The sequence below is a fragment of the Euprymna scolopes genome, chromosome 45 (genome assembly GCF_053919585.1).
Source record: "Euprymna scolopes isolate OS-2025 chromosome 45, ASM5391958v1, whole genome shotgun sequence".
Taxonomy (NCBI): domain Eukaryota; kingdom Metazoa; phylum Mollusca; class Cephalopoda; order Sepiida; family Sepiolidae; genus Euprymna; species Euprymna scolopes.
The window spans coordinates 52,260,740-52,272,988 of record NC_136526.1 but is presented as its reverse complement, the minus strand read 5'-3'; the positions used below and the strand labels follow the sequence as shown (position 1 = coordinate 52,272,988).

General features: G+C 34.0%; 1 protein-coding gene across 1 annotated transcript; it reads left to right on the top strand.

Annotated features, from left to right (window-relative positions):
• Positions 1–222: 222 nt before the first annotated feature.
• Positions 223–6,643, top strand: LOC145269629 (uncharacterized). The gene has a single exon (XM_080125348.1). It carries the CDS (start codon positions 1,423–1,425, stop codon positions 2,962–2,964), a length of 1,542 nt encoding a protein of 513 aa, XP_079981474.1. The 5' UTR covers positions 223–1,422; the 3' UTR covers positions 2,965–6,643.
• The last annotated feature ends 5,606 nt before the right edge of the window (positions 6,644–12,249 follow it).

Sequence of the window (12,249 nt, the reverse complement as noted above, 5' to 3'; positions counted from 1 at the left end):
GTTAGAAATATCCATCAAAATACACAGAGAATTGTGAGAATCTATGTACATTATGTTAATATCTAAGGTTTAAATATCATCTATAAAATTCATAAACATTCACTGGATCTATCATATATGTTGAGTATGCATCAATCAATCCACATCAAATATTGATTTCCTGTGGGTTTTTTTGGTTTTATAGTGAGCTGGTACACAAAAGAGCCTACATTTTGTATATATATATATATATATATATATATATATATATATATATATATATATATATGTTATCGCATTGAAAAGCATGTTTTTATTGAAACATTAAATGTATAAACATTTATTGAATCTATCATATATATTCAATATTCAAATTTTATGAAAATATAAAAATATAAAAAACAACCTGACAACAGTGTTTCTATTCTTAGGCATTCTAAATATTGTACTACTTGAAATAATTAAACAGGACACTAGTCAGAATACTTATGAAAAGTGCATATGACTAATAAACTATTTGGACCTTTCATAAATGCACTGAATAGTAGAATCATAAAAACTAATATGAGACTTTACTAATGAACTGCAAAAATGGTCTATTGATTTGATGTGGATTCATTTAGTTTTATAGTGAGCTGGCACACAAAGGAGTGCTCATTTGGTATAATATATATATATATATATATATATATATGTTATCACATCGAAAAGCATGCGTTTATTGAAACATTAAATGTATAACCATTTACTGTATCTATTGTATATATTCAATATTCATCAATCTATTGATTTGATGTCTAACATATTGTAAAACGTATTCATGTGAAATGTATTTTATGAATATGTAAAAAAACATTTTACTAACAACTGTTTATTTCTCCCACATATAGGCTTAATAAATGAACACTCATTTAAATAATTATCACAAATGTATATGATAAATGTACATTTGGGTGCATATATGACTAATACACTCATGAGTCTTTTAATAAATGCAGTATTTCACGCATCAAAATTATTGAAAGAAAAAATATTCTAATAGTAAAAGCTAATATGAGACCCTCATTATGGGTTGTAAAAATGGTCAGTTTTGAAAAATTATGAAAATACACAGAAAATTTTAAATATTTAACTGAACTTTTAGATATCTATATACATTCCATTATTTACAAAACGTGTTAATATCCTCTTAAAAGATTAATTAAAAGTCACTGACATTTTATATATTTTCTGTTCATTTGTGCACACTATCCTTATATAATATTGATTATATTAAAAAATATATATTTTCATTTTAAAAATTTTATTGTAAACGATCTACTAAATTCTAAGCACATCAAACTTAAACAAATCTTTTTATATATTATGTTTATTCTAAAATAGAAAAAAAATTTAAATATAAAGAAACAAATTCTAAAAATCGTAAACATTTCTATTTTAAAAATGAACACTAAACCAGATACGGAAGATAAGCCTTACATTTGTGAAGTGTGTGACTCAAATTTTACAAGTAAACAAAAGTTGATTACTCATATGCGAACACATACTGGAGAGAAACCATATTTTTGTGAATTATGTGGTTCTTCTTTTGCAAGCAACACCACCTTGGTCAGTCATATGCAAACACACACTGAAAAGAAACCATATTCTTGTGAAGTATGTGGCTCTTCTTTTTCAAGAAAACATTATGTGGCCATTCATATGCGAACACATACTGGAGAGAAACCATATTCTTGTGAAGTATGTGGCTGTTCATTTATAAGTAAACAATATTTAGCCATACATATGCGAACACATACTGGAGAGAAACCATATTCCTGTAAGATATGTGGCTTGTCATTTACAATGAAACACAGCTTGGACTTTCATATGCGAACACATACTGGACAGAAACCATATTCTTGTGAAGTATGTTGTTCTTCTTTTACAAGCAAACAATATGTGGCCATTCATATGCGAACACATACTGGAGAGAAACCATATTCTTGTGAAGTATGTGGCTCATCTTTTACAAGTAAACAATATTTAGCCATACATATGCGGACACATACTGGAGAGAAACCATATGCTTGTGAGATATGTGACTTTTCATTTACAATGAAACACAGCTTGGTCTTTCATATGCGAACACATACAGAGGAGAAACCATATTCTTGTAAAGTATGTTGTTCAACTTTTATTAGTAAACAACATTTAGTGAATCATATGCAAAAACATACTGAAGAGAAACCATATTCTTGTGAAGTATGTGGCTGTTCTTTTACAAGTAAACAATATGTGGCTGTTCATATGCGAACACACACTGGAGAGAAACCATATTCGTGTGACGTATGTGGCGTCTCATTTACAAAGAAACATGGCTTGGTCGTTCATATGCGAATACACACTGGACAGAAACCCTATTCTTGTGAAATATGTGGCTCTTCTTTCACACAGAAACAACATATGTTGCGACATTTTCAATCACATACTGGAAAGAAACCATATTCTTGCGAAGTATGTGGCTCTTCTTTTACAAGTAAACACAGCTTGGTCATTCATATGCGAACACATACTGGAGAGAAACCATATTCGTGTGAAGTTTGTGGCTCTTCTTTTACATGTAAACACAGTTTGGTCAGTCATATGAGAACACACACTGGAGAGAAACCATATTCTTGTGAAGTTTGTGGCTTTTCTTTTACAAGTAAACACAGCTTGGTCATTCATATGCGAACACATACTGGAAAGAAACCATATTCTTGTGAAGTATGTGGATCTTCTTTTACAAGTAAACACAGCTTATTCATTCATATGCGAACACACACTGGAGAGAAACCATATTCTTGTGAAGTTTGTGGCTCTACGTTTACACAGAAACCTCATTTAACCTTTCATATGAAAACACATACTGGAGGGAAAACATATTCTTGTGAAGTATGTGGCTCATCTTTTGCAAGTAAACAATATTTGTCCATTCATATACGAAAGCATACTAGAACTTGAATGCCTACTAGACACTATCCTGAAGTGACTCAGGTCTTATTAAAACTATCTGGTACGAGGATACTATTCTCTAAAAGTAAACTGACGAAATGTTCAAAATGACATGGCATTCGTAACCCAAATAAGGTGCTCCATTCTTCGTAAAAGCTAACCCAAAAACGTAACATACTCTACAGCATACGGAAATGGGTATTTGGGGAGATAAAAATTTATAGTCTCAATTTCTCAGTGTTTGTCACGGAGTGCATTGTATGGGAAACACAGATGCAAGCTGTCAGAGCCAACAGAGACGGGTGTACTCGTGATGGGGTCACAGGTTAAAATTGTTGATGCCCAGGTGCAGATAATATGAGACGAATTATATAAACAACAAGAGTTAGTTTGTCGACAACAGTTCAGTCAGTCAGTAAACAACCATCTGAGAGACACACACCTAACTGAGCCGCTTGCACCGTGACCCTCCACCCACCTCTGTCCCTGGAGAGTGTAGTGGAACACATTACAGTCGAATAACTATGTATCTCTTATAGACTTTAAGTTTAAGCCCAATGGAGTGGGCCCTTTTGATTTCTGAGAACTTTGGCTGAAGGTAAATGAAACAAAAAGAGAAAAACTATACTCTCGTAAAATATGTGACTATTATTTTACACAAAAAAGTCATGTGACATAAGAACACATACTGGATAGAAACCATATTCTTGTCAAGTACGGGGTGGTTCTTTTAGAAATAAAAATATTTCGCTATTCATACGCGAACATCTGCTGAACTGGACTCTTGAAAAAGAATTTTAAAAACTACCTGCCAAATATACTGGGTGAACAATGTGCAAAAGAGAATCGTCCTTAAATGGACAGTCAGAATCTTTAAGAAATCTCTCGGTTAGAATATTTGAATTAGCAGATGAATGTTTGGCATCTTGACAGCTTGAACCAAATGATTAGTAATTTTTTAAAAAAAAGGGAAAATATTCTTGTGAAACATGTGGTTCTTTTACAAGTAAACAATATTTGGCAATTCATGTGTGAATCGATACTAAAGATGTCTTGGATAAACTCACTAAAATAGGGGTAAGTGCTAGACATATGGTTGGTTGCTCCACTGACACCCTAGAAGAAAAAGATGAGGAAAAATGAAAAAAAAAGAGAGAAATCATATTCTTGTGAAATATGCTGGAAACAACACGTTTAAAGATACCAAAAGAAGAAAGCATATTTTTGTGAAATATGTGACTCTTCTTTTATTATAACAAAACAAAATATGTTGAAACATGTAAGCACATACTGTAAAAAACTATATTCTTGCAAAAGTATGTAACCCTTCTATTACAAGGAAAGAACTTATGTCACATGTATTCTTGTTGATTATCTTTGTGTTTTTTATAAGAAATCTGATACGCTGCATGCAAACACTTATTGTAATATTCTTTTATAAAGCTTTTATATTTTGCAGTGTGTGACCACCTTACACATATGCAAATACATATTCCTGTAAAATGCTTGCTTTTTTTGCACAGAAACAAAGTTGCATCATTCATGTTAAATGAAATATGTACCACTGCTATTTTGAAATAATTCAATATGTCGCCAAATATAATGAGACTAGAGAAAATTAATTTTATTAATTTACATGGAGGTTTAAAATGAAAGGATACTTGAGTGATAAAAATATTGGGTACTTGTGCACGTATTGAACCGTGCTGAAATAATGTTATTTCGAAAGCCATTCTAAACATGGGGGGAGGGGGTGTTTTGTAACTATTCTGTACTTTCAGTTAACAAATTAATAAAAAAATATATCGGAAAACTTTTATTTAACTCAAAAATACTATTTAAAAATAGCACGGTTCAATAAGTGCACAGGCACTAATATTGTGTTTGTTTTTGTTTTTGTTTTTTTAATAAAACCTCATATTAGGAAAACACTATATTTAAATAAATTCAAGTTGGCTCTACCTAGATCATAAAAAGAAATTAGGTTTTGTTTTTTTTTGTTTTTTCAATAAAACCTCATATTAGGAAAACACCATATTTACATAAATTCAAGTTAGCTCTACCTGGATCATAAAAAGAAATTATGTTTCGTTTTTTTGGATTTTTTAAAATATAAAACTTCATATTAGGAAAACACCATATTTAAATAAATCCAAGTGTGCTCTACCTGGATCATAAAAAAATTATGTTTTTTTTTCAATAAAACCTCGTATTAGGAAAACACCATATTTAAATAAATCCAAGTGTGCTCTACTGCTCTACCTGGATCATAAAAAGAAATTAGGTTTTCTTTTTCAATAAAACCTCATATTAGGAAAACACCATATTTAAATAAATTCAAGTTATTATTGGCTCTACCTGGATCATAAAAAGAAATTTTATAAATGACTTGAATAATACAATACAAATTGTACATAAAGGAACGGTTCGAATCCTAAAATGATCTCTCAACTGAAATATTTTGATTATTTTTATAGGGACAACTGTTGATGCGTATATTAAAACACATTTAAAATTAATCTCGGCCAACTTACAAAACTGATTATAAATTTGATAGATTAAATCAATACAAAGTTGGATAACGTTTTTAATGAATGAAAAATTGTAAGTATTATTTTAGAAAAAAATTTTATTTATAAAATTTATTTTGTTATTTTGACATTTCATAAAATTGGAGTCTGATTTTTCGGTCATATTAGAAATCAATTATTATTTAATTAAAAGAAATGATATGTTTTGAAATCATTTTAATCATATTTTTATATCTTAAAAAAGAATAAAATATCTCTGCAAATGCATAGAAAACGTGCAGTTTTTCTATCTGTATTTGCATCTGTTCATTTTTTAGATATTTATAAAGTTATCAAAATTAAATGCAATGTTTTAAACAAAATCATTTGCATGGTATAAATCGAAAGTAGATCATTAGCATAAAACTAATTTTCATACTACTGATATTGCATAGAAAACGTAGTTTTATTCTGTTTTATTTTATGTTGCGAAAAATAGTTGCTTTATTTAATACAATAAAATAAAATGGCTTCTAAGATAAAATCGATGGGAAAATAATGTCATTGTAAACATTTGGAACACTATCTGGTACATATGTTTATGTTTTACATTTTGTAAAAATTAAATCAACACAAAGATAACTGAATGAAATCAAAATATGGATGTTTTTGAAAAATATTGTGATGTGTAAGAGAACAAACAAGTAGTATTGCCGCTAAAATGAAGATTGAAAATTAAATTGAAAGAGAAAATGATTTAAAGAAACAACTGGAGTAGGAGGAGTAGAAAATGCAAAGAACAAAAGTCATTTTAAAACAAAGGGAAAATGAAGATTGAAAAATAAATTGAAATAGAAAATGATTTACAAGAACAAAGTTTCATGGATATTTCTTATGACAAAAGAAATACAAAAATTATTCAATAATGAAGAATTATAAATGAGATCATGAGACGTTAAACTACAAAATATGGTCTGGAACATGACAACTTTCATAACATCGATACCATTATCGTCAGCTATTATTTACTTGAGCCTTATAAATGAACTTAATAAAATAATTTTAAAATTTGTGATCATCAAAGATGATCTAGTGACTTGTAAGACAAAGAAAAAATGAACAGGCATTATGTACAACTATCTCGACAATACTATATCATATGAATAAAGGCCTATGGGAATGCCAATTTTGTTTATTTATGTTAAAAGAAAAGAAATTACTTTTTAGTGTGTGCCAAGGTAGTAGTCAGTATGAAATAAGGCAGGGAGGAAGAAGGTGAAGACTTGACAACGTCAGAGAAAAAGTCTGACTATTGGGTTTTTTGTGCAGGAATCGCCCGTTTCAACGGTATAGTTGTCCATCTCTTGCCTCTATTTTATATGACTTATTTTTAATTCAACAACTGACACTGTTGACCTTGTCCTTCTACCAAAGAGTCTTTCTGCTGGGCTGGTGCTTAGTCCTTTGGTTGGCGTGTTGAGTAGGTTCAACACCCCTAAAAATGGATCTTGTGATGCTTTGCGTTTGCAAAAGGGGAGTTTGGTGATATTGTTATATTGCTTTTATGTCTGAACAACCATTTCCTTGCAAATTTTCTGAATGTGTGTAGACGATTGAGACCATTGAGAATTGAGGACCATTGTCGGAGGTCAGTACTTCTAGAATTCCATGGCATGTGAAATGCGCTTTTATGCATTCATTTATAGCTTCTGATGTCGGTGTATCTGGTTTGTGAAAATATCTGTCCACTGTGATCAGATAGCTCTTCCCTCCCCATGATAGGAGGGTCGCCACTACTTGCTGCCAAGGTCTTTCTGCTGGCTGAGGGTCTGCATAGGTTGCGCAGGTGTCACAGGCTTCAATGTATTGTCTAATCTTTTTAGACAGTCCTAGCTAACATACGAAGTCCTTTGCTCTTTGTAGACATGTATTTATGCCTAGATGGCTGGTAAGTGCCTTTTGTTTCATCTCAGCATACAGTATGACTATTCACTGTCGTCGCAATATTAATCAGTTTTGTATAGTAAGTTCATCTCTGTAATCAGAACAGTTTGATCGAATTGGAGAGGATTTTCTTATTATCTGGCAACCCCTTAGCGATTACTTCTGTCAGTGTTCTCATGTTGGAGTCTTCAACTGTCATTTGGCGAATCTCTGCGAGACTAGTTTTGTATCAGTTGCACTGTTAGATTATTCACTGGTTTTACTTCTTTCAACTCTGGCGTGTTTGTTGGTTCTTATAGAAGTGTATCTGCCAATGGGATATCTTTCCTTGCCTTAAATTGGAGTGTGTTGTATTCCTGGGCCAGTAGAAGGTTCTGTACCCGTTTCGGTGCCTTTGATAGGGGCTTCCTGTTCATTTAGACGAGCGACTTCTGGTCAGGCAAAACTACAACTTTTCTTCCATAGTTATAGTGGTGAAAATTTTCTAGGCCATATGAAACTGCCAGCAACCTCTTAATTTGTGCATGCCTTTGTTCCGCATTTGATTGTGATCTATTTGCAAAAAAAAAATAAAAGTCAATTTAATTTATGTGCGCCTTAATATAAGCATGCAAAAAGTATTTGTTGAAAATAAAAAATCGCACAGAAAATGTTTGCAAAAAAAGTGATGCAAAAACTATTTGTCAAAAAGGAAAATTACAATTGCTCTCTCAATATGTTCAATGCATTGTAGCTATCGTCCAGGGCTTCTCTCATTACCAATGATAGACTTCGGTCATAAGCACTGTATTAATTGCGCAAAGATAGTTGCATTCTTTTCAATGAAGTCGGGGTCGTTTCTGTTTTTAGGTTCTGTTTGAAGTACTTTGTGTAGCTTTTGAATTCATAGATATCCTAGAAATATAACTTGCCACAATTCGAATTTTGATTCAGATCCATCAAAATAAAGACGCACGCTGGGTGCATAACCTCTAGAAGTGTAAGCCATGTTTAGTTTCAGAACAGTTTCCGATGGTTCGTTGTTCTACACAAATCTTGAGAGGTGACTGGTTTGCAGTAGACAGAACAGTTTCCGATGGTTCGTTGTTCTACACAAGTCCTGAGAAGTGACTGGTTTGCAGTAGACAGTTCAACAGAGAAAAAGATTCTTACCATGTCGAGACGGAAAAAAACATATGCGGAATTGCTACAGAAAAGGTTTAATATTTATGGAGCAATTCTGGTTTCTGATTGGTTGGTAGCAGAACGTGAATTCGATTCGTCAGTTCCTAGCAGTATCGTTTATAAATAAAATCATACATGCAAGATCATACCCCCACCACTCGTGTTGAGGGATGTGTCTCCTAGCGGCTTCAGCTGCAGGGAGACAGAGTAGAAGTACTCATCAAGGATTCGTTCTTGACACTCAGCCTGACAGGCGAGGGGCCGGGAACTGGCCCAGCACCTGTCGGACTGAGGTACACTGCCTGGATAATACCTAGGAGGTCCACCCTCTCAGGCCTTACCACTATGCTTTCCGGTGGAGTAAGTTCATCGCTTAGTGCTTGAGGCGCCCCGACCAGAGAATGCTGACAGGGTTACTCAGGCAATTTTTGCAATTGCACGAGTGCTCCTCCTTTAGAGGAGCCTGCTTAGTTCCCCACTTTCCTGGCCTTGTGCCAAATATTGCTGATGTGGGCAGCAATTTTAATATCTACCCCGTTATTCATCAAAAATAATTTAACAATAATATATCTTCTCACTAACAATATTTATTAATAACTTCTCACTAACAATAAGTGTGATATAATTTAGTGAGTGTAGAGGTAATTGTTAGTATTTCATAAGAAAACTGGGCCGAACGAAGGAATAAGGTTAGTAGTGACTTTATTCAGAAAAGTGCCAAGTTGGTAACGGTTACTTCTGGTCCCAGGCAACAACCCCCTATTTCGTTCATGTGTGTATTTGTTGTGCGTGTGCATTTTGTCTTTGATTTATAAATATGTTATGATGTTATGATCCGTGGGATAAAATCTGACTTTATACTTCGAGGGTTTTCTTATATTTCTGCCTGATTTAGTTCGGAGTTTGCAATATTTGTTTTTCTCTAGTGATGGTCTGATGATGTTGGTTTGAGTGATTTCATTTCTAACATTGACTTCCTTTGGTCAATTAGTATTCGTTAAGAAATATAAAATTCACCCTTTGTTGTCACTGGAATTATTATGCCACGCAAATGGGTGCAATTGCGGCAGAGTCCTTCCACTAGGAGTCTGTACTATGTAGCTACTAGGTTCTTCTTCATTTTCGAAAATGGTTCTAGGATGCAATGTGTTTCCGAATTTATTAAAAACACATGCACACTGACCTGGGTAATATAGTGGTAATTTCCTGGTCCCACTATAGTGGTCATGATGGTTTCAGTGGTGTATGCCTGTGCATATCTTTCTGTTATCATTTCAATATCTTTATTGCTATTTACCTAGTACACCTTTTGTAAATTAAATAACTCAAGTGTTCCTTGTCTTTGTTCTGGTGTCACTAAATTTATCCACACTACTCGTTAACTCTGCTGTCAAAAATTCAGCTCCAACATTCGACACTTCTGTCTAAACTCTCAACTTCAAAATGCGACTCACTGCTCACAATATTTGCTTCTTCAATATCCAAATCTAAACTGCTCAATCTCTCAAAACTCAGGCTTTTTTTTTAAATTTTAACAAAGCATATCATTTGCATATCACGTGATAAACTTGACAAACTCGTAGCCTTATAAAGACAACAGTGACAATCTTATTCATTCTTTTCGACTGCCCCAAGTTTGTACTAATTTTAAACATCTTGTCTTTTTTTAACAAATTGTCATATTCCAAGACCAAAAGTTTCCAAAATTTTTGCCATGATATTTGTGTCAGCATTTAACCAACACCCCAATCTAGTCTGACAATAGGACTTTCCTTCATATCAAACCAATTGGAACTTCCATAAATATCTTGCAATATGAATGTGTAAATATGCGGATTTTAAATGTACGATTTTTGTTGCCTTTGTCATCTGCTTCAACTTCCTCATAGTTTCCCCTGCATACATCAATTGCGTCTCCACCAGAATGACATACGATATAATTATTTAGTTCTCGATAATCAGGAACTAGTCAAACTGTTCTTTGTGGGTTCATATATTTACATATTGATGCCACGGTACTAGTGTTGAGTGGTGCATTTTAGTGGAATAGAGATAACAATGAACAGGAATTCAAAGGAGGAAAATAGACATGTAGGGGACTAGGATATATAAATACCCCAATCCCGTTACAAAAGAATAATGAAACGAATGGGAATTGAAGGAAACAAAGACTCAAGTAATAGATAAGATAAACGTCGTTTATTTGCTGTTGAAAGAAATGAACATTTTAGTTATAACATGTCCGCGCCTATGTAACCAATGTCCGTTGCAGGACTGGTGTTGTAGCAAGAATAGGAAATGTGTTTTCATCTCAAGTTTGGGTCATTATTGTTTGTTCGCGCATGGGAATTGAAGTGAGTGTTGTAGTGGAAATGAGAATCCAGCGTGTAGGCAAGGAAGAGGATATTAGAGTTGTCATCAGTTAGTAGTCAGCTACGCAAAGGTGTTCTTAGTGGCCAGTAGTAGATGGAGAGAGAAAGAGGGAGAATGTATACATACAGTCATTAGCTCGTGCCCCATACATAGTAGGAAGTGGGCGTGAGGTGCGTGTGCGCGCGCGCCGAAACGGTGGCGGCTTGTTCGCCCAACCTCTCTCGTTGAGAGTTGGTCCTAAAAAGAGGATTAGAAACAGGTTGTCTCCATGTTTTATACTCGCTTCTGGAGTGTCTTTTGCGCATGTGTATTTCCTTAGAAAGCGGAAGTGACGTCGTCCATGTGTGTGTTCGTGTTCGCGTGTGTGAGTACATGTGTATACGTAAGCGTGTGTGTATATATACGTGAATGTGAGTGTATGTACGCGAACGTGAATATGTGTACATGTGTGGACGTGGGCGCGTATGTTTGTGTGCGCGTATGTATGTGACATAGCTTGAAATATGAATGTGTGTTTTGTGTGAGACTTGAAAAAGGCTCGTACAGACACACGTGTTGACTGATGAGAAGAACTCTTTATTAAAGGAAAGAACAAAAAAGGGGTTATGGGATATGTACAGGGAAAAGGGAGGTAATAGAGATACAAGGGTTATCGGACTTTCAACACCCCCGCTTGCTCTTCGAGTGTGAGCGTATTTTTTATTGTATTTTTTTAGTTTTTGGTGTTTATAAAAAAGAATATGCGTATATATAAGAGCATCATATCGGCAAAAAGACGAATTTAAAGTCCGAATAAAAGTGGTTTGAATTTTTCTAGTTTTGCTCAGGTTGGGGGTTTGGTCATGATGTCTGCGAGCATGTCTGTTGTGGGGCAATAGATAATTTTTATGTCGCCGTTGTTCAAAGCGTCCCTGATGAAATGATATTTTATGTCTATGTGTTTGCATATTTGTCGATGCATTGGGTCTCTAGAAAGTGCTATAGCGCTTTGACTATCCTCGAATATTTTAATGGGTGTGTATTCCTTGTACCAATCAATTTCTTTTAGTAATTGTGTGAGGTACACACCTTCTTGGGTTGTTTTTGCTAATGCCACATATTCGGCTTCGCATGTGGATAACGCTACCATGGGTTGTCTTTTTGACTTCCAGGAAATGGGTGACCGCCTTTTGTTAAGCTGAAACAGTAACCCGATATACTGTGTCTGTCGTATTGGTTTGATGCCCAATCGGCATCGCTGTATGCGAATAACTGGAGTTGATCGTTTGATTTTGTATAGCATAGTTGGTGTTGCACAGTACCT

Coding starts and splice junctions, on each gene's coding strand:
- LOC145269629 (XM_080125348.1), top strand. CDS start 1,423: ATGAACACTAAACCAGATACGGAAGATAAGCCTTACATTTGTGAAGTG.